Here is a 27,603-nt window from a genome sequence, read left to right on the forward strand (position 1 = left end):
AATATCGAGAGAAAAAAATATTGTAAAAAATGTATTATTTATTGAGTAAATGTAAACATGTTTTTGACAGATTATGGAGTTTTAAAAAAAGGAACAAATTATTATACGTTTCACGATGACCTCCGTTGCCGTGGCTACACGTGATGTTTCAGGAAGTGTCCGTTTTTTGCAATATGGCTGTGCAGAGCTGGTCAGAAAAATAAAAAAAAAGAGAAAAAATAAAAATACAAAAAAAAGATGAAAGCTAGCTAGTTTATATTTAAATGCATTTATATTGGTGCTTTGCAAACCTCTTTCCAGGGAAAAGGAAGATACACTATCTCTTTACAGATGGGAAAGAAATGGCAGAGAATATGACTTGACAACAGATTGAGCTCATTGGTAAGCTTGTTTCAGATTAGACATCTTCTAAAAAGTATCCTGCCTTAGCTACATTGCTTCCTGTGCATTATATTATTTCCACTCTCAGCTGTTGTTAGTTACATGTATTCTTACTTTGCAGTACGGAAGTGGTGTTTAAAAAGCACCTTGAAGGGACAGGGACCATGGGAGATAGAAGTTGGAGAGCCAGTTCCATCTACTGTAGCCTGTTTGGAATCAGATGTTATCAAGGAAAACTGTTCAAACATGAGTTGTATTATACAATATTTACATCTGTTATATTTCAGGCCATGATCTAAATTGCTAATTGATTCTAGTTCACTATCACCAACAGTACTCATCCAAATGTGTCAACTAATACTTTTACGATCGTGGAATTCACTATTAAATTAATCATCAATAATCAGTATGCATTTAACTGTACAATGCTCTGTTGAATTTCCTCAGCCTGTATTTATGCGCAAAGACACAAAGACCAGTTTCCTGTGGAGAGTCCGGAACCTTCCGTACCCCAAAGAGGTCTACAATATTTCATTGGAGGCTTATCAATGATGCTGCATCATACGAACAAATAACAAAAAGTAACATCCGAATAGCCTCTATTCCACTCTCATGCCAAAATGCTTTAAAAGTTAAGCATACAGTTGATATGTTTCCCCTCCTTGGAAATCTACTGATAAACTGCTCGGCCTATATCACTTCAGATATCGTTAACTACAGGTCCCTGAAAAGTGATACCACATTCAAAGTCTATATAATTTCTACAGTTGTAACATCTTCACAATGGAGAAGGCCTCCTATATTTTCCTTTATTTTCTTTGTCAGTGCTTGTTACAGTTCCACATATGTAAGTGAGGCTGGCTCTCCTATAGGTGGCACTGTTGACAAAAATATTGATCTCTTACCTTCAAGAAACCCTTTTCTCACTGCGGTGTGTTATCCTTTGCAGGTACTACAAGAAGTTTAATGTTCCTGATCTGGACCGAAGCCAGCTGCCATTGGATAGTTCTGCGCTCAACTTCACCCATGCCAATAACACGTTAATCGTCAGTGTAAGTACTTCTGACAACAACAAACAAACCAACTACAGTACTTCTCAAATTCCACCTTGGGTGATTTTACACTGCAAGTCTTATATCCAATATACAGAGACTGATAGTCAAACTTGAGGCTAAACTATAAGTTGATATTGGAGATTAGATTGAAACTATATTTTTGTATTCGTCTCACTTGTATCAGAACACACCTATAAACTCAACGGAACGAATCATTGAATTAGTTAGTAAGCTATCCTAATGTTTGTTCTAAGTATCTGATGAAGAGATTGACCGTTACTTTATGTGTATACCTATCATAATCGGTTTCTCTGTGCTATTCGATTTCTTATTCCTTGTGTTTGTTCAAATTGGCCCTATTCCCTATATAGCGCACTACTTTTGAGCCTGACTCTGGTTGAAAGTAGTGCACTATATAGGGAATAAGGAGCCTCTGTGTTATCCCACTTCAGGCCAAACATTACACTACAGGATGTACATGGAAGGGAAAGGGGTTTCTGTAGAGGTAATCACCTATTCTGTCTTTCCTTTCAAGTACAAGAAGCCCAAGGAGATATTAACCCTTGAGCACGAGATACTCCGGGAGGTGAAGAAACTGAAGGGAACCAATGAAGGGGACGTCGACTACAAAACTCAATGAAGTCCCAGTGTGGATCTGAGGGGATGTCACTGAAACAAGTCGTTTTTGATTTGCACTGGTGATGCAGTATCCTGTATGTTTTCTACTCTGATATCTGGTTCTCAATGGGATTCCACTTTTGGAAAATTTTTGCACAGTGCCTTGTCCATACTTTCCATTGTGTTTATTGCGGTCGGGCGGGGGGGATGTGGAATTGAGACAGTGAATTACAAACATAGTTACTTGTTTAAACTTGTTCGTTTTTGAAAGAACACTTACAAGTGTTCTGTCAAAAAGATATTTGAGAAATGTCACTGCTGTTCTGTAAAAAGTTCTGAATTGTTGTTGTTGAGATACGAACACTTATTGGTTTTAATACGTGATGTGGTCCTTTGAAGATGAATACAATTCCATAACATTATAAACAACTGTCTCTACATCTCTCCTTTCCCTTAACTATGCAAACTATTAGTTGTTAAAATACTCCAAATGCAGAGAGTTCATCCCCCTCCCACAATTCTTGGTCTCCTTCCCTTGTAAAACACTTTAACACACAATGCCTTTTCCCTATTCTTTCCACACACACTGTTCTCGACGGGGTCGCCCTTACAAGCACGTCCCATTTGTGTTAACTGAATACCCTTATGCTCATGATTGAGCAGCCCAGAGTAGGCCACCCTGAAAGCCATTATGGCCGAGCTAGCCAGTACTAGCAGGTCTTACTGGTCCCCTGAGCCTGGCCCTGTCCTCCAGGGGGTGACTTTACTGGCCCAGAGTCCTCCAACAAATCCTCTCGCAAACCCCAAGACTGGGGATAGCCAGGATAGGTATGGAGCTTGGATGACAGAAGCACTATATTCCTGGGAAGTGAACAAGTCGTATGCTTCTTTGTAAATATAGGTTATTGCATGACAGTAGTACTTAATAACTGCAAAGTGGGAAAAGGTTGTAGGCTCTTTTGTAAATCAAGTACCACAGTGAGCCACAATGAGAAACGTTATCTGACTGAATGCTCGCTAACTTTGACCATCAAACTCTAGGGAGATGAATAACAAGACATTATATCTGACTAAGCTAATATGACTGAGGTTTGACCATCAAAGTTTGATTGAATGAAATGAAAACTGAAGTGAAATTTTACTGATTTACTTTTTAACACAATGTGTTATTGTATGGCAACTTACCCAGAGCAGTTAAAAACAAAACATAGATGCTGCACGAAAAGAAAACAATGCTGCTAAAAAAGAACAATTCCATTTAAACATAGATTCCTCTAACCTAGTGGTGATTCCTTGCATTTCTGGGACTCTGTGCCTAACCAAGTGAGCAGTACAAGGGCTAAACACAGCAACTAAACCACAGGTCACTCACTATTGTGCTTTGCGTACTTCCTAAAGGGGAGGAGATATGTCATGGGATTTGGGAACCAGATCCAACCAAAGCATAAGATCTAAGAAAAAAATTCTCAACTAATTTCTCAAATCAAGAGTTGCTGTTGGATTGCTTTGACTTTGTGTTGTCCAAATAAAATCTTGGACACGGAATTAAACGACCATTTGGAGGGTGATTTGCGTACACTGCTGTCTTTTCTCATTTGGCAGAGCAGGATAATGCTTCAATTAAAGTGTATGATGTGTCCTAGTAGCCATTGAGCCATGAGGATAGCCATTCATTTCTCAATAGGAGTAACAGTAATAACACTAAAAGTTCAGAGTTTTTATCCTGTCAGATTTATTGAACCTTTTGATCATAACTTTTAGTTGTTCATTCGTTTGCAAGTCCTCAAAGCTGGCGGCGCTTCGTGCTTAGCTATACTGAAAAACCATTCCTCATATTTGGAATCCGACCTTTAGCAAACAACCAATAGGACATCCAGACTTCAAACAGTGAGAAAGAGAGAGGAGGGGAATAGAGAAAGAGAGAGGGTCTGCTCTGATTCTTGTGCAGCCAGGCCGACCAGGTCTTCTTCCCTCCGTCATCTGATTCTGTGGTGCAGCCAGGCCGACCGGGTCTTCTTCCTCGTCATCTGATTCTGTTGTGCAGCCAGGCCGACCGGGTCTTCTTCCCCCCGTCATCTGATTCTGTGGTGCAGCCAGGCCGACCGGGTCTTCTTCCCCCCGTCATCTGATTCTGTGGTGCAGCCAGGCCGACCGGGTCTTCTTCCCCCCGTCATCTGATTCTGTGGTGCAGCCAGGCCGACCAGGTCTTCTTCCCTCCGTCATCTGATTCTGTGGTGCAGCCAGGCCGACCAGGTCTTCTTCCCTCCGTCATCTGATTCTGTGGTGCAGCCAGGCCGACCGGGTCTTCTTCCTCGTCATCTGATTCTGTGGTGCAGCCAGGCCGACCGGGTCTTCTTCCCCATCATCTGATTCTGTTGTTGTGGCTGGGCCGACCGGGTCTTCTTCCCCCTGTCATTTGGCCTCTGCCGGTCATGCTCAGTTGCTCCTGGGAGAGAGGAGGGTTTCTTTCTGCCACGTCCTTTCATTCCTGAATGGCTCTTCCCAGCCATTCCCCCTCTTTCAGCCGGTGCCACATTTTGCCACATTGAGCCCTGGTGCTCTTTCGCTTTCCTTCCTTCCTTCCTTCCTTCCCTCCCTCCCTCCCTCCCTCCCTCCCTCCCTCCCTCCCTCCCTCCCTCCCTCCCTCCCTCCCTCCCTCCCTCCCTCCCTCCCTCCCTAGCTTCTTTTTGATAACTGACCCCTCCTCGTGTTATTATTCGAACCCACTATTGTATAACATGTCCTTTTATATGAGGGCCACAAAGGGCCCATTTGATCACAGGGTTACGGTGTGTGATCGTGAGAAATGCAACTACATGGTGGTAACCTTTGTCTCGAAACAAAATTGTGGGCTGACCTCATTTGCTTTTAATGCATAGCCCCAGCTATTCAGGCCCAAGTCTCACTTGCTGAGCACATTGAATTGCAGTAGCCTATCACAGATATTGCCCCTCAGTTATCTGGTTCTCCAGTTTTTTAGGCAACGTTAGAACCTTTGGGACCCCAAAGTGACCCAGCTAGAAAAATGGTTAGAAACGGCGCATTGACTCCAAAACAATTGTGACTTTAATATACACTCTACAATAAATATTGCCATCATTTAAAAGTATTTTACAAATCTTCCAATTTAAAATATATTCATATATGTAGAAAAGAGACTAACGAAAATGGCCTCCTAAATGCAAAATAATGTGTTTGACATGTATTCACTGTTAATTAGTTGATGCAACCACATGATGATCCAAAGATAGCTGCCATGTAATGTGTATTCATTATTTCTCTCTCATAACATCCTCTCTTTATAGCTGAGTAGGGTTATCAATAAGCCCAAGATGTCCTTTCATTCATTCAAATTTCATCGAGTGCTTGAGCACTAAAATTGTCCTCTGGTTATAAAAACTCTTTCCTACGAATAAACCTCGGTCTGACGTAGCAGATTAGATAGCCTACTCATTGTTTTAGACACAATCCAGTACAAAACATAACAAAAGGAGTCCTTGCAAGGAGCAGAAATGTGGTAGTGGTATTTTTGTTTGGTGCATTCCCCTCCCTCCCTATGCTTCCTCTTCTTCTTCGTCGGTTCTTTCCTCAGTGGGCCCCTGAGCTGTGGTGATGGGTATGTTTAGTCCTCCGAGGGTGGAAGGGGACCACGGGGAGGGGGAGGACATCAAAGGGCTGGGTGTCACCCAGGAGGTGGCCCTTGGGCTGGCGTTTCATGAAGTGGGCCTCCCTCTGGTGTTGCTTGGTCCTGGAGGCCTTGCGGGGCCTTCCTTTACGTGTGAAGGCCATGTACCAGCCCTCATATTTAGCGTTCTGGAGAGCAGTGTAGTTGTTCTCCAGAACGATCTCTGTGAAGATGCAGTCTTTGCCTCGACCCTTCCGCTGTTAGAGAGAGAGAGAGGAGGGGGTGGGGGTGAGAGACGGAATGACGGAATGATTTAGGGGGTCAGTCTCTGAGGATGTTAAAATATTGTTTTGACAAGTAAATGTCCTATCAATCCTTCAAGTTTCTTTCCAAATCATGTCCAACTCCCTACAAGGGCTTTTCTGGTCATAACTCAAGTGAAGAACCTTACACAGGACAGACATAACTTTTCCCGAAACTTTGTATTCATGGTCACAGTCAAAATGATGACCGAATTTATTGAACTCAACCGACCTCCAGGGCTCACATGAAAAGAGATGTACATTTCAATGTGACTTCCCTAAATGAAGGATTCATAAATAAATCTAATATTTACCTTGCCAATCAATGTCCCCGTGTTGTTCATGCAGATGTAGTAGCCAGTCTTTGCCCCTTTGATCCGAATACGACTACCAAACGTGTCCGTCTCCACCACAAGTTTAGCTAGAAAAACATAAAATACATCATATTCTTAACTTTATTCAGCTCAGATACAATGCACAATGATTCTCAAGCTTATGAGGTTATTCTATTTTGTGAACACGATATGCAAGCATTCGTAACTTTGAGCTAAAACCCTTGTGAAAAATAATCCAATAGCGGTATCATTTGAGACTGAATTGAACTTGACTGTGAGACGATGCCGGTCCAGTAGTATTGACGTGATGACATCAGAAAGGGCGTTAAGTTATTGAAATGACTAGTTCAGAGGACTACATTTATTAACCTCGATCTAATAACCTTAAGTTATGTATTATATTATAATGACTTTAGCAGAGTTGTACTACTCGTTATCATGGCATCAACCTTGCATGCAGCGGGGAGAAAAGTATTGTATATGGCAAAACATTCAAACATAAATTAAATTGGAAACATTGGCAAAAAACACTGAAGTCTTTTAGAATAGCAGCAAGTGGCTTTGACTTCGCACTGAGCCATTGTCATTGAACGGCTATAAAATGCTGCGCTACGCTCCACTTAGATGATGGGGAGGAAGGAGGAACGAGGGAGTGAGAGAACATAGCGGTCAGCGACACAGCCACAAAAGCACCGAGCAGTGGTCAGATTTGGGCCTGCTACAAGAGTGACACCCACTTAGGACATGCACGCTCGAGCCAAGGCGAGGTGTGTGTGCGTGTTTGAGGGAGAGGGAGATGAAGAAAGAAGAACAGAGAGAGAAAAGAGGGGATAAAAGGAAGATGCTGACTTCACCGCTCTTTATAAACCGAGTCATACATTGAGTTGTAAAGCAATGAAAATTCCTCATTAAATGACACTCCAAAAAGCAGGCAGCAGGCATAGGGAGAAATAGATGGTTGTGGTGGAAAGATGGCTAGACAGACCAAAAAAAATACTTTGGTGACAGGAATTTGCTCCCTTTAAATTTCAGACAATTCTTTCCTTGTGGGGAGAAAAATTCCCAACCTCGCATATATTTCATCAAAACAGCTGTCTATATTGTACACTTTGTCCATAAGCTATACTCTAAGATTTTTTTTCTTCTAAAAGGGTTCTTTATCTGTCCCCATAGGATAACCCCTTTTGGTCCCAGGTAGAACCATTTTGGGTTCCATCTAGAAACCTCTGTAGAAAGGGTTCTACATGGAACCCGAAAGGATTCAATCTGCAACCAAAAAGGGTTCTTCAAAGGGTTCTCCTATGGGGACAGCCGAATACACTTTTAAGGGTCTAGATAGCACTTTTTTTCAAATAGTGCATAGGAGGCCTATGAATACGTCTAGACCACCACTGTTGAGAAATACAACGTTTTAACTTCATGTTGATGAAACAGTGCGATGAAGTTGCCCTGAGAAATGTTGTGCTAATTATTCCACTTGGCAGAAATGCAGTTTACCCCAAACCCTTCCAAAAACAATGCATTGTCTCTAAGGGCCATTCAGCACCACTCTGGATAAGTGAGTTAAAACAATTCTGTTTTATCATTGACATTTATCACATTTTTGTAATTCTCGTGGCAAATGTCAATCCGTCACTGATATTTTAAACCACTAAATCTAATGTAAAAGTGTCGTACTTGTTTTGGTATGTTTAAGCAGATATGAATGAATTTATGTTTTGTTCAAAGGATGGACTTGAGAGACCAATGGGGGACAGAATTAAACAAAAACACATTCGCCTCAAATAACTTTGGGTAAAAAATAGGGCGTCTCAAGGTTATGAAAATTGCAAGTCATATGTATTTCTTTCAACCGCTTCTGAGATGGTAAGCTACTCAGTAAATGTTAAGAAGGTAGAAAGTAAGACGATTTCTGATGTGTTTACCAGATATTCTGAGTGGGTTTCTCCCGAGAATCCCAGTCCAGAACAATACTATAGAATCCATTTCGAATGCATTTTCTCCCTCCCGCCGCCTACTCAGACATAGACTTCTTCAAGCTAAATAGAACTGTTTGCTTTTTAAATGGTAACATTTTCATAATATACCTACTTTTCTTCTCCAATAGGCCTACATGACTTGTAAATTGACATGTTCATAAATAGATTTTGGTAATTTCAAAATCTGGAATAGGCCTAGGCCTGTTAAATCCTACAATTATTACGAAAATGCCTAGGCCTACTTGAAGGCTCCCGTTTCATTCTAGGCGTGATGTATTCGTTTCTTACCGTGCACAGCTCCGTCGTCGCCCATGGCATTCACTTTCTTATTGCCCAGAACCTGGACATGTTTGCCGCTGGTCCGGCTGTAGAGCTGGTAGGTCCGAATCAACCGGCGGCTCATCCGGTCAGACAACCGGCACTGCTCGTTCACATGGTGCTTGAAATTAGGAGGTGGGGAGTGGGACTGCACTGTGTTCTATCAAACCAGAAAAACACATACAAAAAAAGCATGAATAAAAGCATTGAAGTATAAAAATAAAAGCATCAATGAGAGCATAGCCGAACTGATAATTAATGCTAATTGATGTTCAGTCTAAATGAATGAGAAGCAGATCAAGTTATTTTCCAACTAAAATATATGTATTTATTTCAGTCCAATCATATGCTTTTCATATGGGCTTGGGCTATAGGCATTTCAAAGGGAATCGCGGGCACATGGCTTTTAGAAGAGAAAAAGTGCCCTTGCACGGTGAGTGTTTGGGGAGATGCACGCAGCGAGTCCGCTGTCCTCACTCGAGATGACATGCCTATGATAGGTTGTTTTACCACGAATGATCTTTCACCCCCATCTCCCTTAGCTATATCCCTTAACGATTATTTTTCAATTCAGCCATACGCCATCCCCATATGTTTTAACAATTACCTTTTAGACTCGAGTTTACGTCTTTTCAAGATGTTTGACTTGTTGCCAACTGCTTAGGGCTCATAATAAAATGTTTTCATTGTTATTACACATTTACTGCAGATATGCAAACGAATTGGATTAATATCAATAAGAATAAAAACGCTTGTAAATGAAAATAATTAGTTGCATTGATGGACTGAAATCTTTTAAGGGGCTATGAAATGTTATTGTATGCCCATTGCTCTGCAAACGTCATAAAAAGGCATGCAAGTTCGTACCTGTGTGTAAAAACACAGCGCTAAGAACTGAAGTAACCTGAAACATAAAAAAGAAAATAGAATAATGTTTATGTTTCATATACATTTCCAAATATGTCAAGTAACTGTACAGACCTATATAGCCAATTCCTTAAATCTTAACAGTTCAGTAGTATAATAACTCACAGGTAGCCTAATCTCGATGTTCTAAGCCTCATATTGAAATAAGTTAAATATTTTTTCATGAATTCCACTATTCCAATTCCACATGAGTTCTCTGGGAAATAACAGTCCTTCCCAGCGGGAATTTCAGCTTGGATTTTATCTCCCTTCTGTTACAGCTTATAAATTGATAGCCCGACGATGGAGATCCAGAAACAACTGAAGGTTCGGTCCAATGTTCCAGGTAGGATTCACATTCACTCATTGACAGCATTCACAATAAAACGTTCCAGGACGATTTAAAGACGTTCAGGGGGCCATCCAGAATTACAAGTCCCAGGGATAGAGATCGCACTGTGATCAAGCGACCACCGTTATTCCACAAGTCGGTCAATTCCCTCTCGTGTCAATCATCCCTCCTCTGCAGAATTCAAGGTCTTCTTTGATGTTGCTTAGTTGAGATAATGTATATCCCGGTTGCTTTCGTGGAATTGTAATACATCCATATGCACTGGTGGTATAGAATTATTACGCGCATGGAGATTAGCCTATTTGTATGCATATTTTACGCGCGACAGTGAGCATGTCCATTCAATAATTAAAAAAAATTGAATCTTGCATAGATATTAATTAAAAATGGTAGCAAAATGTATAGTCCTATGTATTTGTAGCCACTGGTGATGTTTGCCTCTCAAAGAAACGCTGTGAGATGGTCGGTATAGCTGGGCTCCAATGTCAACTTCCCACACGTGTGTTTCTAGTGGTCCGGTTTACTTCAGAATACAGCGGCTCCTGCCCTCATCATTTAAATACTTTCACTTGCGAGAAAGGCAATATCCTTGCAGAGAGCAGGCGGAGCCTTTGGTGGGAGACAGTAACAGGCTGAGGAGGACTGAAAGTGGCATGTATTGATTGACACCTGACCATGTTGAGGTATTTTACAAATATGAGGCACATTCATTGACTAGGACTTTGTGCCTTATTAGGCTACTTCCAGTGTTGGGATTGTTACCGATTTCACAAGTTATCAAACATGAATGTTTCAGCTCAATTCTTGATAGTATAAAACATGAACAATCACGAACAAACCTATTAATTGTGATTTGTCAACTAATCAATCAACTAATTCATTTCCAATAAACCATGAATAAAGGTTAAATACAAATATTAATACAATGTAGATATTGGCCCTACTGCATCAAACAACAGAATAGCAAAGAAACCAAGCCTCTGGAATCTACTTTAAAAAATATACAGCTATATAAATCTCTTCCCAAACTGCAGGTTAGTGGTTGTTTCATACTGCAGGTTAGTGGTTGTTTCATACTGCAGGTTAGTGGTTGTTTCATACTGCAGGTTAGAGGTTGTTTCATACTGGAGGTTAGTGGTTGTTTCATACTGGAGGTTAGTGGTTGTTTCATACTGCAGGTTAGTGGTTGTTTCATACTGCAGGTTAGTGGTTGTTTCATACTGCAGGTTAGTGGTTGTTTCATACTGCAGGTTAGTGGTTGTTTCATACTGCAGGTTAGTGGTTGTTTCATACTGGAGATTAGTGGTTGTTTCATACCGCATGTTAGAGGGGGTTTTATACTGGAGGTTGGTGGTTGTTTCATACTGCAGGTTTGAGGATGTTTCATACTGCAGGTTAGAGGTTGTTTCATACTGCAGGTTAGAGATTGTTTCTTACTTCAGGTTAGAGGTTCCTTCATACTGCAGGTTAGAGGTTGTTTCATACTGCAGGTAAGAGGTTGTTTCTTATTTCAGGTTAGAGGCTGTTTCTTACTTCAGGTTAGAGTTTGTTTCATACTGCAGGTTAGAGGTTGTTTCTTACTTCAGGTTAGAATTTGTTTCATACTGCAGGTAAGAGGTTGTTTCGTACTGGAGGTTACTTGTTGTTTCTTACTTGAGGTTAGAGGTTGTTTCCTACTGCAGGTTAGTGGTTGTTTCATACTGGAGGTTAGTAGTTATTTCATACTGGAGGTTAGTGGTTGTTTTATACTGCAGGTTAGTAGTTATTTCATACTGGAGGTTAGTGGTTGTTTCATACTGCAGGTTAGAGGTTGTTTCATACTGCAGGTTAGAGGTTGTTTCATACTGCAGGTTAGAGGTTGTTTCTTACTGCAGGTTAGAGGTTGTTTCATACTGCAGGTTAGAGGTTGTTTCTTACTTCAGGTTAGATGTTGTTTCATACTGCAGGTTAGAGGTTGTTTCAAACTGCAGGTTAGAGGTTGTTTCATACTGCAGGTTAGAGGTTGTTTCATACTGCAGGTTAGAGGTTGTTTCATACTGCAGGTTAGAGGTTGTTTCATACTGCAGGTTAGAGGTTGTTACATACTGCAGGTTAGAGGTTGTTTCATACTGCAGGTTAGAGGTTGTTACATACTGGAGGTTAGGAGGTGTTTCATACTGGAGGTTAGAGGTTTTTTCTTACTGCATGGTAGTGGTTGTTTCATACTTAAGGTTAGTGGTTGTTTCTTACTGGAGGTTAGTGGTTGTTTCATACTGGAGGTTAGTAGTTGTTTCATACTTGAGGTCAGTGGTTGTTTCATACTGCAGGTTAGAGGGGTTTTTATACTGGAGGTTGGTGGTTGTTTCATACTGCAAGTTTGAGGATGGTTCATACTGCAGGTTAGAGGTTGTTACATACTGCAGGTTAGAGGTTGTTTCTTACTTCAGGTTAGAGGTTCCTTCATACTGCAGGTTAGAGGTTGTTTCTTATTTCAGGTTAGATGTTGTTTCATACTGCAGGTTAGAGGATGTTTCTTACTTCAGGCTAGAGTTTGTTTCATACTGCAGGTAAGAGGTTGTTTCATACCGGAGGTTAGTCGTTGTTTCTTACTTGATGTTAGAGGTTGTTTCTTACAGCAGGTTAGTGGTTGTTTCATACTGGAGATTAGTGGTTGTTTCATACTGCAGGTTAGAGGTTGTTTCATACTGGAGGTTAGAGGTTGTTTCATACTGCACTTTAGTGGTTGTTTCATACTGCAGGCTAGTGGTTGTCTCTTACTGGAGGTTAGTGGTTGTTTCATAATGCAGGTTGGTGGTTGTTTCATACTGGAGGTTAGTGGTTGTTTCTTACTTCAGGTTAGTGGTTGTTTCATACTGGAAGTTAATGGTTGTTTCATACTGCAGGTTAGTTTTTGTATCTTACTTCAGGTTAGAGGTTGTTTCATACTGGAGGTTAGTAGGTGTTTCATACTGGAGGTTAGAGGTTTTTTCTTACTGCATGTTAGAGATTGTTTCATACTTCAGGTTAGTGGTTGTTTCTTACTGGAGGTTAGTGGTTGTTTCATACTGGAGGTTAGTAGTTGTTTCATACTGCAAGTTTCATACTGGAGGTTGGTGGTTGTTTCATACTGCAAGTTTGAGGATGGTTCATACTGCAGGTTAGAGGTTGTTTCATACTGCAGGTTAGAGGTTGTTTCTTACTTCAGGTTAGAGGTTCCTTCATACTGCAGGTTAGAGGTTGTTTCTTATTTCAGGTTAGATGTTGTTTCATACTGCAGGTTAAAGGATGTTTCTTACTTCAGGTTAGAGTTTGTTGCATACTGCAGGTAAGAGGTTGTTTCATACCGGAGGTTAGTTGTTGTTTCTTACTTGATGTTAGAGGTTGTTTCTTACAGCAGGTTAGTGGTTGTTTCATACTGGAGATTAGTGGTTGTTTCATTCTGCAGGTTAGAGGTTGTTTCATACTGGAGGTTAGAGGTTGTTTCATACTGCAGTTTAGTGGTTGTTTCATACTGCAGTTTAGTGGTTGTTTCATACTGCAGGCTAGTGGTTGTCTCTTACTGGAGGTTAGTGGTTGTTTCATAATGCAGGTTAGTGGTTGTTTCATACTGGAGGTTAGTGGTTGTTTCTTACTTCAGGTTAGTGGTTGTTTCATACTGGAGGTTAATGGTTGTTTCATACTGCAGGTTAGTTTTTGTATCTTACTTCAGGTTAGAGGTTGTTTCATACTGGAGGTTAGTAAGTGTTTCATACTGGAGGTTGGTGGTTGTTTCATACTGCAGGTAGAGGTTGTTTCATACGGCAGGTTAGAGTTTGTTTCTTACTACAGGTAAGAGGTTGTTTCTTACTTCAGGTTAGCGGTTGTTTCACACTGCAAGTTAAAGGTTTAGTCATACTGGAGAATAGTGGTTGTTTCATACTGCAGGTTAGAGGTTGTATCATACTGGAGTGGTTGTTTCTTACTGGAGGTAAGTAGTTGTTTCATACGGGAGGGTAGTGGTTGTTTCTTACTAGAGGTTAGTGGTTGTTTCATACTGGAGGTTAGTAGTTGATTCATACTGGAGGTTAGTGGTTGTTTCATACTTCAGGTTAGTGGTTGTTTGATGCTGGATGTTAGTAGTTGTTTCATAATGCAGGTTAGGGGTTTTTTCATACTGCAGGTTAGAGTTTGTTTCATTCTGGAGGTTAGTGGTGTTTTCATACTGGAGGTTAGTGGATGTTTCATACTCAAGGTTAGAGGTTGTTTCATACTGCAGGTTAGTGGTGGTTTCATAATGCAGGTTAGTGGTTGTTTCATTCTGGAGGTTATTGGTTGTTTCATACTGCCGGTTAGAGGTTGTTTCATACTGGAGGTTAGTGGTTGTTTCATGCTGCAGGTTATAGGTTGTTTCTTACTTCAGGTTAGAGGTTGTTTCATACTGGAGGTTAGTAGTTGTTTCGTACTGGAGGTTTGTGATTGTTTCATACTGCAGGTTAGAGGTTGTTTTATACTGGAGGTTAGAGGTTGTTTCATACTGCAGGTTAGAGGTTGTTTTATACTGGAGGTTAGAGGTTGTTTCATACTGCAGGTTAGAGGTTGTTTCTTACTGCAAGTAAGTGGTTGTTTTATACTTCAGGTTAGTTGTTGTTTCATACTGGAAGTTAATGGTTGTTTCATACTGCAGGTTCGTTTTTGTATCTTACTTCAGGTTAGAGGTTGTTTCATACTGGAGGTTAGTAGGTGTTTCATACTGGAGGTTAGAGGTTTTTTCTTACTGCATGTTAGTGGTTGTGTCATACTTCAGGTTAGTGGTTGTTTCTTACTGGAGGTTAGTGGTTGTTTTATACTGGAGGTTAGTAGTTATTTCATACTGGAGGTTAGTGGTTGTTTCATACTGCAGGTTAGAGGTTGTTTCATACTGGAGGTCAGTGGTTGTTTCATACTGCAGGTTAGAGGTTGTTTCTTACTTCAGGTTAGAGGTTGTTTCATACTGCAGGTTAGAGGTTGTTTCAAACTGCAGGTTAGAGGTTGTTTCATACTGCAGGTTAGAGGTTGTTTCATACTGCAGGTTAGAGGTTGTTACATACTGCAGGTTAGAGGTTTTTTTCTTACTTCAGGTTAGAGTTTGTTTCATACTGCAGGTAAGAGGTTGTTTCATACCGGAGGTTAGTTGTTGTTTCTTACTTGATGTTAGAGGTTTTTTCTTACAGCAGGTTAGTGGTTGTTTCATACTGGAGATTAGTGGTTGTTTCATACTGCAGGTTAGAGGTTGTTTCATACTGGAGGTTAGAGGTTGTTTCACACTGCAGTTTAGTGGTTGTTTCATACTGCAGTTTAGTGGTTGTTTCATACTGCAGGCTAGTGGTTGTCTCTTACTGGAGGTTAGTGGTTGTTTCATAATGCAGGTTGGTGGTTGTTTCATACTGGAGGTTAGTGGTTGTTTCTTACTTCAGGTTAGTGGTTGTTTCATACTGGAAGTTAATGGTTGTTTCATACTGCAGGTTAGTTTTTGTATCTTACTTCAGGTTAGAGGTTGTTTCATACTGGAGGTTAGTAGGTGTTTCATACTGCATGTTAGTGGTTGTTTCATACTTCAGGTTAGTGGTTGTTTCTTACTGGAGGTTAGTGGTTGTTTCATACTGCAGGTTAGAGGTTGTTTCATACTGCAGGTTAGAGGTTGTTTCATACTGCCGGTTAGAGGTTGTTTCATACTGGAGGTTAGTGGTTGTTTCATGCTGCAGGTTATAGGTTGTTTCTTACTTCAGGTTAGAGGTTGTTTCATACTGGAGGTTAGTAGTTGTTTCGTACTGGAGGTTTGTGATTGTTTCATACTGCAGGTTAGAGGTTGTTTTATACTGGAGGTTAGAGGTTGTTTCATACTGCAGGTTAGAGGTTGTTTTATACTGGAGGTTAGAGGTTGTTTCATACTGCAGGTTAGAGGTTGTTTCTTACTGCAAGTAAGTGGTAGTTTTATACTTCAGGTTAGTTGTTGTTTCATACTGGAAGTTAATGGTTGTTTCATACTGCAGGTTCGTTTTTGTATCTTACTTCAGGTTAGAGGTTGTTTCATACTGGAGGTTAGTAGGTGTTTCATACTGGAGGTTAGAGGTTTTTTCTTACTGCATGTTAGTGGTTGTGTCATACTTCAGGTTAGTGGTTGTTTCTTACTGGAGGTTAGTGGTTGTTTTATACTGGAGGTTAGTAGTTATTTCATACTGGAGGTTAGTGGTTGTTTCATACTGCAGGTTAGAGGTTGTTTCATACTGGAGGTCAGTGGTTGTTTCATACTGCAGGTTAGAGGTTGTTTCTTACTTCAGGTTAGAGGTTGTTTCATACTGCAGGTTAGAGGTTGTTTCAAACTGCAGGTTAGAGGTTGTTTCATACTGCAGGTTAGAGGTTGTTTCATACTGCAGGTTAGAGGTTGTTACATACTGCAGGTTAGAGGTTTTTTTCTTACTTCAGGTTAGAGTTTGTTTCATACTGCAGGTAAGAGGTTGTTTCATACCGGAGGTTAGTTGTTGTTTCTTACTTGATGTTAGAGGTTTTTTCTTACAGCAGGTTAGTGGTTGTTTCATACTGGAGATTAGTGGTTGTTTCATACTGCAGGTTAGAGGTTGTTTCATACTGGAGGTTAGAGGTTGTTTCACACTGCAGTTTAGTGGTTGTTTCATACTGCAGTTTAGTGGTTGTTTCATACTGCAGGCTAGTGGTTGTCTCTTACTGGAGGTTAGTGGTTGTTTCATAATGTAGGTTGGTGGTTGTTTCATACTGGAGGTTAGTGGTTGTTTCTTACTTCAGGTTAGTGGTTGTTTCATACTGGAAGTTAATGGTTGTTTCATACTGCAGGTTAGTTTTTGTATCTTACTTCAGGTTAGAGGTTGTTTCATACTGGAGGTTAGTAGGTGTTTCATACTGCATGTTAGTGGTTGTTTCATACTTCAGGTTAGTGGTTGTTTCTTACTGGAGGTTAGTGGTTGTTTCATACTGCAGGTTAGAGGTTGTTTCATACTGCAGGTTAGAGGTTGTTACATACTGCAGGTTAGAGGTTTTTTCTTACTTCAGGTTAGAGTTTGTTTCATACTGCAGGTAAGAGGTTGTTTCATACCGGAGGTTAGTTGTTGTTTCTTACTTGATGTTAGAGGTTGTTTCTTACAGCAGGTTAGTGGTTGTTTCATACTGGAGATTAGTGGTTGTTTCATACTGCAGGTTAGAGGTTGTTTCATACTGGAGGTTAGAGGTTGTTTCATACTGCAGTTTAGTGGTTGTTTCATACTGCAGTTTAGTGGTTGTTTCATACTGCAGGCTAGTGGTTGTCTCTTACTGGAGGTTAGTGGTTGTTTCATAATGCAGGTTGGTGGTTGTTTCATACTGGAGGTTAGTTTTTGTATCTTACTTCAGGTTAGAGGTTGTTTCATACTGGAGGTTAGTAGGTGTTTCATACTGCATGTTAGTGGTTGTTTCATACTTCAGGTTAGTGGTTGTTTCTTACTGGAGGTTAGTGGTTGTTTCATACTGCATGTTAGTAGTTGTTTAATACTTGAGGTTAGTGGTTGTTTCATACTGCAGGTTAGAGGGGTTTTTATACTGGAGGTTGGTGGTTGTTTCATACTGCAAGTTTGAAGATGGTTCATACTGCAGGTTAGAGGTTGTTTCATACTGCAGGTTAGACGTTGTTTTATACTGGAGGTTAGAGGTTGTTTCATACTGCAGGTTAGAGGTTGTTTTATACTGGAGGTTAGAGGTTGTTTCATACTGCATGTTAGAGGTTGTTTCTTACTGCAAGTAAGTGGTTGTTTTATACTTCAGGTTAGTTGTTGTTTCATACTGGAAGTTAATGGTTGTTTCATACTGCAGGTTCGTTTTTGTATCTTACTTCAGGTTAGAGGTTGTTTCATACTGGAGGTTAGTAGGTGTTTCATACTGGAGGTTAGAGGTTTTTTCTTACTGCATGTTAGTGGTTGTGTCATACTTCAGGTTAGTGGTTGTTTCTTACTGGAGGTTAGTGGTTGTTTTATACTGGAGGTTAGTAGTTATTTCATACTGGAGGTTAGTGGTTGTTTCATACTGCAGGTTAGAGGTTGTTTCATACTGGAGGTCAGTGGTTGTTTCATACTGCAGGTTAGAGGTTGTTTCTTACTTCAGGTTAGAGGTTGTTTCATACTGCAGGTTAGAGGTTGTTTCAAACTGCATGTTAGAGGTTGTTTCATACTGCAGGTTAGAGGTTGTTTCATACTGCAGGTTAGAGGTTGTTACATACTGCAGGTTAGAGGTTTTTTCTTACTTCAGGTTAGAGTTTGTTTCATACTGCAGGTAAGAGGTTGTTTCATACCGGAGGTTAGTTGTTGTTTCTTACTTGATGTTAGAGGTTTTTTCTTACAGCAGGTTAGTGGTTGTTTCATACTGGAGATTAGTGGTTGTTTCATACTGCAGGTTAGAGGTTGTTTCATACTGGAGGTTAGAGGTTGTTTCACACTGCAGTTTAGTGGTTGTTTCATACTGCAGTTTAGTGGTTGTTTCATACTGCAGGCTAGTGGTTGTCTCTTACTGGAGGTTAGTGGTTGTTTCATAATGCAGGTTGGTGGTTGTTTCATACTGGAGGTTAGTGGTTGTTTCTTACTTCAGGTTAGTGGTTGTTTCATACTGGAAGTTAATGGTTGTTTCATACTGCAGGTTAGTTTTTGTATCTTACTTCAGGTTAGAGGTTGTTTCATACTGGAGGTTAGTAGGTGTTTCATACTGCATGTTAGGGGTTGTTTCATACTTCAGGTTAGTGGTTGTTTCTTACTGGAGGTTAGTGGTTGTTTCATACTGCAGGTTAGAGGTTGTTTCATACTGCAGGTTAGAGGTTGTTACATACTGCAGGTTAGAGGTTTTTTCTTACTTCAGGTTAGAGTTTGTTTCATACTGCAGGTAAGAGGTTGTTTCATACCGGAGGTTAGTTGTTGTTTCTTACTTGATGTTAGAGGTTGTTTCTTACAGCAGGTTAGTGGTTGTTTCATACTGGAGATTAGTGGTTGTTTCATACTGCAGGTTAGAGGTTGTTTCATACTGGAGGTTAGAGGTTGTTTCATACTGCAGTTTAGTGGTTGTTTCATACTGCAGTTTAGTGGTTGTTTCATACTGCAGGCTAGTGGTTGTCTCTTACTGGAGGTTAGTGGTTGTTTCATAATGCAGGTTGGTGGTTGTTTCATACTGGAGGTTAGTTTTTGTATCTTACTTCAGGTTAGAGGTTGTTTCATACTGGAGGTTAGTAGGTGTTTCATACTGCATGTTAGTGGTTGTTTCATACTTCAGGTTAGTGGTTGTTTCTTACTGGAGGTTAGTGGTTGTTTCATACTGGAGGTTAGTAGGTGTTTCATACTGCATGTTAGTAGTTGTTTAATACTTGAGGTTAGTGGTTGTTTCATACTGCAGGTTAGAGGGGTTTTTATACTGGTGGTTGGTGGTTGTTTCATACTGCAAGTTTGAGGATGGTTCATACTGCAGGTTAGAGGTTGTTTCATACTGCAGGTTAGAGGTTGTTTTATACTGGAGGTTAGAGGTTGTTTCATACTGCAGGTTAGAGGTTGTTTTATACTGGAGGTTAGAGGTTGTTTCATACTGCATGTTAGAGGTTGTTTCTTACTGCAAGTAAGTGGTTGTTTTATACTTCAGGTTAGTTGTTGTTTCATACTGGAAGTTAATGGTTGTTTCATACTGCAGGTTAGTTTTTGTATCTTACTTCAGGTTAGAGGTTGTTTCATACTGGAGGTTAGTAGGTGTTTCATACTGGAGGTTAGAGGTTTTTTCTTACTGCATGTTAGTGGTTATGTCATACTTCAGGTTAGTGGTTGTTTCTTACTGGAGGTTAGTGGTTGTTTTATACTGGAGGTTAGTAGTTATTTCATACTGGAGGTTAGTTTTTGTATCTTACTTCAGGTTAGAGGTTGTTTCATACTGGAGTTTAGTAGGTGTTTCATACTGCATGTTAGTGGTTGTTTCATACTTCAGGTTAGTGGTTGTTTCTTACTGGAGGTTAGTGGTTGTTTCATACTGCAGGTTAGAGGTTGTTTCATACTGCAGGTTAGAGGTTGTTACATACTGCAGGTTAGAGGTTTTTTCTTACTTCAGGTTAGAGTTTGTTTCATACTGCAGGTAAGAGGTTGTTTCATACCGGAGGTTAGTTGTTGTTTCTTACTTGATGTTAGAGGTTGTTTCTTACAGCAGGTTAGTGGTTGTTTCATACTGGAGATTAGTGGTTGTTTCATACTGCAGGTTAGAGGTTGTTTCATACTGGAGGTTAGAGGTTGTTTCATACTGCAGTTTAGTGGTTGTTTCATACTGGAGGTTAGTGGTTGTTTCATACTGGAGGTTAGTAGGTGTTTCATACTGCATGTTAGTAGTTGTTTAATACTTGAGGTTAGTGGTTGTTTCATACTGCAGGTTAGAGGGGTTTTTATACTGGAGGTTAGTTGTTGTTTCTTACTTGATGTTAGAGGTTGTTTCTTACAGCAGGTTAGTGGTTGTTTCATACTGGAGATTAGTGGTTGTTTCATACTGCAGGTTAGAGGTTGTTTCATACTGGAGGTTAGAGGTTGTTTCATACTGCAGTTTAGTGGTTGTTTCATACTGCAGTTTAGTGGTTGTTTCATACTGCAGGCTAGTGGTTGTCTCTTACTGGAGGTTAGTGGTTGTTTCATAATGCAGGTTGGTGGTTGTTTCATACTGGAGGTTAGTTTTTGTATCTTACTTCAGGTTAGAGGTTGTTTCATACTGGAGGTTAGTAGGTGTTTCATACTGCATGTTAGTGGTTGTTTCATACTTCAGGTTAGTGGTTGTTTCTTACTGGAGGTTAGTGGTTGTTTCATACTGGAGGTTAGTAGGTGTTTCATACTGCATGTTAGTAGTTGTTTAATACTTGAGGTTAGTGGTTGTTTCATACTGCAGGTTAGAGGGGTTTTTATACTGGAGGTTGGTGGTTGTTTCATACTGCAAGTTTGAGGATGGTTCATACTGCAGGTTAGAGGTTGTTTCATACTGCAGGTTAGAGGTTGTTTTATACTGGAGGTTAGAGGTTGTTTCATACTGCAGGTTAGAGGTTGTTTTATACTGGAGGTTAGAGGTTGTTTCATACTGCATGTTAGAGGTTGTTTCTTACTGCAAGTAAGTGGTTGTTTTATACTTCAGGTTAGTTGTTGTTTCATACTGGAAGTTAATGGTTGTTTCATACTGCAGGTTAGTTTTTGTATCTTACTTCAGGTTAGAGGTTGTTTCATACTGGAGGTTAGTAGGTGTTTCATACTGGAGGTTAGAGGTTTTTTCTTACTGCATGTTAGTGGTTGTGTCATACTTCAGGTTAGTGGTTGTTTCTTACTGGAGGTTAGTGGTTGTTTTATACTGGAGGTTAGTAGTTATTTCATACTGGAGGTTAGTGGTTGTTTCATACTGCAGGTTAGATGTTGTTTCATACTGGAGGTTAGTGGTTGTTTCATACTGCAGGTTAGAGGTTGTTTCATACTGCAGTTTAGTGGTTGTTTCATACTGGAGGTTAGTGGTTGTTTCATACTGGAGGTTAGTAGGTGTTTCATACTGCATGTTAGTAGTTGTTTCATACTGGAGGTTAGAGGTTGTTTCATACTGCAGTTTAGTGGTTGTTTCATACTGGAGGTTAGTGGTTGTTTCATACTGGAGGTTAGTAGGTGTTTCATACTGCATGTTAGTAGTTGTTTAATACTTGAGGTTAGTGGTTGTTTCATACTGCAGGTTAGAGGGGTTTTTATACTGGAGGTTAGTTGTTGTTTCTTACTTGATGTTAGAGGTTGTTTCTTACAGCAGGTTAGTGGTTGTTTCATACTGGAGATTAGTGGTTGTTTCATACTGCAGGTTAGAGGTTGTTTCATACTGGAGGTTAGAGGTTGTTTCATACTGCAGTTTAGTGGTTGTTTCATACTGCAGTTTAGTGGTTGTTTCATACTGCAGGCTAGTGGTTGTCTCTTACTGGAGGTTAGTGGTTGTTTCATAATGCAGGTTGGTGGTTGTTTCATACTGGAGGTTAGTTTTTGTATCTTACTTCAGGTTAGAGGTTGTTTCATACTGGAGGTTAGTAGGTGTTTCATACTGCATGTTAGTGGTTGTTTCATACTTCAGGTTAGTGGTTGTTTCTTACTGGAGGTTAGTGGTTGTTTCATACTGGAGGTTAGTAGGTGTTTCATACTGCATGTTAGTAGTTGTTTAATACTTGAGGTTAGTGGTTGTTTCATACTGCAGGTTAGAGGGGTTTTTATACTGGAGGTTGGTGGTTGTTTCATACTGCAAGTTTGAGGATGGTTCATACTGCAGGTTAGAGGTTGTTTCATACTGCAGGTTAGAGGTTGTTTTATACTGGAGGTTAGAGGTTGTTTCATACTGCAGGTTAGAGGTTGTTTTATACTGGAGGTTAGAGATTGTTTCATACTGCATGTTAGAGGTTGTTTCTTACTGCAAGTAAGTGGTTGTTTTATACTTCAGGTTAGTTGTTGTTTCATACTGGAAGTTAATGGTTGTTTCATAGTGCAGGTTAGTTTTTGTATCTTACTTCAGGTTAGAGGTTGTTTCATACTGGAGGTTAGTAGGTGTTTCATACTGGAGGTTAGAGGTTTTTTCTTACTGCATGTTAGTGGTTGTGTCATACTTCAGGTTAGTGGTTGTTTCTTACTGGAGGTTAGTGGTTGTTTTATACTGGAGGTTAGTAGTTATTTCATACTGGAGGTTAGTGGTTGTTTCATACTGCAGGTTAGATGTTGTTTCATACTGGAGGTTAGTGGTTGTTTCATACTGCAGGTTAGAGGTTGTTTCTTACTTCAGGTTAGAGGTTGTTTCATACTGCAGGTTAGAGGTTGTTTTAAACTGCAGGTTAGAGGTTGTTTCATACTGCAGGTTAGAGGTTGTTTCATACTGCAAGTTAGAGGTTGTTACATACTGCAGGTTAGAGGTTTTTTCTTACTTCAGGTTAGAGTTTGTTTCATACTGCAGGTTAGAGGTTGTTTCATACCGGAGGTTAGAGGTTGTTTCATACTGCAGTTTAGTGGTTGTTTCATACTGGAGGTTAGTGGTTGTTTCATACTGGAGGTTAGTAGGTGTTTCATACTGCATGTTAGTAGTTGTTTAATACTTGAGGTTAGTGGTTGTTTCATACTGCAGGTTAGAGGGGTTTTTATACTGGAGGTTAGAGGTTGTTTCTTACAGCAGGTTAGTGGTTGTTTCATACTGGAGATTAGTGGTTGTTTCATACTGCAGGTTAGAGGTTGTTTCATACTGGAGGTTAGAGGTTGTTTCATACTGCAGTTTAGTGGTTGTTTCATACTGCAGTTTAGTGGTTGTTTCATACTGCAGGCTAGTGGTTGTCTCTTACTGGAGGTTAGTGGTTGTTTCATAATGCAGGTTGGTGGTTGTTTCATACTGGAGGTTAGTTTTTGTATCTTACTTCAGGTTAGAGGTTGTTTCATACTGGAGGTTAGTAGGTGTTTCATACTGCATGTTAGTGGTTGTTTCATACTTCAGGTTAGTGGTTGTTTCTTACTGGAGGTTAGTGGTTGTTTCATACTGGAGGTTAGTAGGTGTTTCATACTGCATGTTAGTAGTTGTTTAATACTTGAGGTTAGTGGTTGTTTCATACTGCAGGTTAGAGGGGTTTTTATACTGGAGGTTGGTGGTTGTTTCATACTGCAAGTTTGAGGATGGTTCATACTGCAGGTTAGAGGTTGTTTCATACTGCAGGTTAGAGGTTGTTTTATACTGGAGGTTAGAGGTTGTTTCATACTGCAGGTTAGAGGTTGTTTTATACTGGAGGTTAGAGGTTGTTTCATACTGCATGTTAGAGGTTGTTTCTTACTGCAAGTAAGTGGTTGTTTTATACTTCAGGTTAGTTGTTGTTTCATACTGGAAGTTAATGGTTGTTTCATACTGCAGGTTAGTTTTTGTATCTTACTTCAGGTTAGAGGTTGTTTCATACTGGAGGTTAGTAGGTGTTTCATACTGGAGGTTAGAGGTTTTTTCTTACTGCATGTTAGTGGTTGTGTCATACTTCAGGTTAGTGGTTGTTTCTTACTGGAGGTTAGTGGTTGTTTTATACTGGAGGTTAGTAGTTATTTCATACTGGAGGTTAGTGGTTGTTTCATACTGCAGGTTAGATGTTGTTTCATACTGGAGGTTAGTGGTTGTTTCATACTGCAGGTTAGAGGTTGTTTCATACTGCAGTTTAGTGGTTGTTTCATACTGGAGGTTAGTGGTTGTTTCATACTGGAGGTTAGTAGGTGTTTCATACTGCATGTTAGTAGTTGTTTCATACTGGAGGTTAGAGGTTGTTTCATACTGCAGTTTAGTGGTTGTTTCATACTGGAGGTTAGTGGTTGTTTCATACTGGAGGTTAGTAGGTGTTTCATACTGCATGTTAGTAGTTGTTTAATACTTGAGGTTAGTGGTTGTTTCATACTGCAGGTTAGAGGGGTTTTTATACTGGAGGTTAGTTGTTGTTTCTTACTTGATGTTAGAGGTTGTTTCTTACAGCAGGTTAGTGGTTGTTTCATACTGGAGATTAGTGGTTGTTTCATACTGCAGGTTAGAGGTTGTTTCATACTGGAGGTTAGAGGTTGTTTCATACTGCAGTTTAGTGGTTGTTTCATACTGCAGTTTAGTGGTTGTTTCATACTGCAGGCTAGTGGTTGTCTCTTACTGGAGGTTAGTGGTTGTTTCATAATGCAGGTTGGTGGTTGTTTCATACTGGAGGTTAGTTTTTGTATCTTACTTCAGGTTAGAGGTTGTTTCATACTGGAGGTTAGTAGGTGTTTCATACTGCATGTTAGTGGTTGTTTCATACTTCAGGTTAGTGGTTGTTTCTTACTGGAGGTTAGTGGTTGTTTCATACTGGAGGTTAGTAGGTGTTTCATACTGCATGTTAGTAGTTGTTTAATACTTGAGGTTAGTGGTTGTTTCATACTGCAGGTTAGAGGGGTTTTTATACTGGAGGTTGGTGGTTGTTTCATACTGCAAGTTTGAGGATGGTTCATACTGCAGGTTAGAGGTTGTTTCATACTGCAGGTTAGAGGTTGTTTTATACTGGAGGTTAGAGGTTGTTTCATACTGCAGGTTAGAGGTTGTTTTATACTGGAGGTTAGAGATTGTTTCATACTGCATGTTAGAGGTTGTTTCTTACTGCAAGTAAGTGGTTGTTTTATACTTCAGGTTAGTTGTTGTTTCATACTGGAAGTTAATGGTTGTTTCATACTGCAGGTTAGTTTTTGTATCTTACTTCAGGTTAGAGGTTGTTTCATACTGGAGGTTAGTAGGTGTTTCATACTGGAGGTTAGAGGTTTTTTCTTACTGCATGTTAGTGGTTGTGTCATACTTCAGGTTAGTGGTTGTTTCTTACTGGAGGTTAGTGGTTGTTTTATACTGGAGGTTAGTAGTTATTTCATACTGGAGGTTAGTGGTTGTTTCATACTGCAGGTTAGATGTTGTTTCATACTGGAGGTTAGTGGTTGTTTCATACTGCAGGTTAGAGGTTGTTTCTTACTTCAGGTTAGAGGTTGTTTCATACTGCAGGTTAGAGGTTGTTTTAAACTGCAGGTTAGAGGTTGTTTCATACTGCAGGTTAGAGGTTGTTTCATACTGCAGGTTAGAGGTTGTTACATACTGCAGGTTAGAGGTTTTTTCTTACTTCAGGTTAGAGTTTGTTTCATACTGCAGGTTAGAGGTTGTTTCATACCGGAGGTTAGTTGTTGTTTCATACTGCAGGTTAGAGGTTGTTTCATACTGGAGGTCAGTGGTTGTTTCATACTGCAGGTTAGTGGTTGTTTCATACTGGAGATTAGTGGTTGTTTCTTACAGCAGGTTAGTGGTTGTTTCATACTGGAGATTAGTGGTTGTTTCATACTGCAGGTTAGAGGTTGTTTCATACTGGAGGTTAGAGGTTGTTTCATACTGCAGTTTAGTGGTTGTTTCATACTGCAGTTTAGTGGTTGTTTCATACTGCAGGCTAGTGGTTGTCTCTTACTGGAGGTTAGTGGTTGTTTCATAATGCAGGTTGGTGGTTGTTTCATACTGGAGGTTAGTTTTTGTATCTTACTTCAGGTTAGAGGTTGTTTCATACTGGAGGTTAGTAGGTGTTTCATACTGCATGTTAGTGGTTGTTTCATACTTCAGGTTAGTGGTTGTTTCTTACTGGAGGTTAGTGGTTGTTTCATACTGGAGGTTAGTAGGTGTTTCATACTGCATGTTAGTAGTTGTTTAATACTTGAGGTTAGTGGTTGTTTCATACTGCAGGTTAGAGGGGTTTTTATACTGGAGGTTGGTGGTTGTTTCATACTGCAAGTTTGAGGATGATTCATACTGCAGGTTAGAGGTTGTTTCATACTGCAGGTTAGAGGTTGTTTTATACTGGAGGTTAGAGGTTGTTTCATACTGCAGGTTAGAGGTTGTTTTATACTGGAGGTTAGAGGTTGTTTCATACTGCATGTTAGAGGTTGTTTCTTACTGCAAGTAAGTGGTTGTTTTATACTTCAGGTTAGTTGTTGTTTCATACTGGAAGTTAATGGTTGTTTCATACTGCAGGTTAGTTTTTGTATCTTACTTCAGGTTAGAGGTTGTTTCATACTGGAGGTTAGTAGGTGTTTCATACTGGAGGTTAGAGGTTTTTTCTTACTGCATGTTAGTGGTTGTGTCATACTTCAGGTTAGTGGTTGTTTCTTACTGGAGGTTAGTGGTTGTTTTATACTGGAGGTTAGTAGTTATTTCATACTGGAGGTTAGTGGTTGTTTCATACTGCAGGTTAGATGTTGTTTCATACTGGAGGTTAGTGGTTGTTTCATACTGCAGGTTAGAGGTTGTTTCTTACTTCAGGTTAGAGGTTGTTTCATACTGCAGGTTAGAGGTTGTTTTAAACTGCAGGTTAGAGGTTGTTTCATACTGCAGGTTAGAGGTTGTTTCATACTGCAAGTTAGAGGTTGTTACATACTGCAGGTTAGAGGTTTTTTCTTACTTCAGGTTAGAGTTTGTTTCATACTGCAGGTTAGAGGTTGTTTCATACCGGAGGTTAGTTGTTGTTTCATACTGCAGGTTAGAGGTTGTTTCATACTGGAGGTCAGTGGTTGTTTCATACTGCAGGTTAGTGGTTGTTTCATACTGGAGATTAGTGGTTGTTTCATACTGCAGGTTAGAGGTTGTTTCATACTGGAGGTTAGAGGTTGTTTCATACTGCAGTTTAGTGGTTGTTTCATACTGCAGTTTAGTGGTTGTTTCATACTGCAGGCTAGTGGTTGTCTCTTACTGGAGGTTAGTGGTTGTTTCATAATGCAGGTTGGTGGTTGTTTCATACTGGAGGTTAGTGGTTGTTTCTTACTTCAGGTTAGTGGTTGTTTCATACTGGAAGTTAATGGTTGTTTCATACTGCAGGTTAGTTTTTGTATCTTACTTCAGGTTAGAGGTTGTTTCATACTGGAGGTTAGTAGGTGTTTCATACTGGAGGTTAGAGGTTTTTTCTTACTGCATGTTAGTGGTTGTGTCATACTTCAGGTTAGTGGTTGTTTCTTACTGGAGGTTAGTGGTTGTTTTATACTGGAGGTTAGTAGTTATTTCATACTGGAGGTTAGTGGTTGTTTCATACTGCAGGTTAGATGTTGTTTCATACTGGAGGTTAGTGGTTGTTTCATACTGCAGGTTAGAGGTTGTTTCTTACTTCAGGTTAGAGGTTGTTTCATACTGCAGGTTAGAGGTTGTTTTAAACTGCAGGTTAGAGGTTGTTTCATACTGCAGGTTAGAGG

At 40.0% G+C, this 27,603-nt stretch overlaps 1 protein-coding gene and 1 long non-coding RNA gene across 2 annotated transcripts; one reads left to right on the forward strand and one right to left on the reverse strand.

The window, feature by feature from the left end:
* Nucleotides 1-158: 158 nt before the first annotated feature.
* On the forward strand, nt 159-3,497 carry LOC106564591 (uncharacterized). The gene is made up of 5 exons (XR_014379515.1): nt 159-381; nt 503-634; nt 829-962; nt 1,331-1,433; nt 1,972-3,497. It is a non-coding gene; the product is annotated as an uncharacterized LOC106564591 (long non-coding RNA).
* A 1,605-nt stretch (nt 3,498-5,102) lies between these two features.
* LOC106564590 (fibroblast growth factor 8b) lies at nt 5,103-10,384 on the reverse strand. Its single transcript, XM_014130737.3, has 5 exons — nt 9,646-10,384; nt 9,481-9,517; nt 8,584-8,773; nt 6,296-6,402; nt 5,103-5,936 (listed from the first exon to the last, which is right to left on the reverse strand). Exons 1-5 carry the CDS (start codon nt 9,702-9,704, stop codon nt 5,643-5,645), a joined length of 687 nt encoding a protein of 228 aa, XP_013986212.3. The 5' UTR covers nt 9,705-10,384; the 3' UTR covers nt 5,103-5,642.
* Between the last annotated feature and the right edge of the window lie 17,219 nt (nt 10,385-27,603).

This window comes from Salmo salar, chromosome 12, assembly GCF_965601325.2.
Source record: "Salmo salar chromosome 12, fSalSal1, whole genome shotgun sequence".
Lineage (NCBI taxonomy): Eukaryota > Metazoa > Chordata > Actinopteri > Salmoniformes > Salmonidae > Salmo > Salmo salar.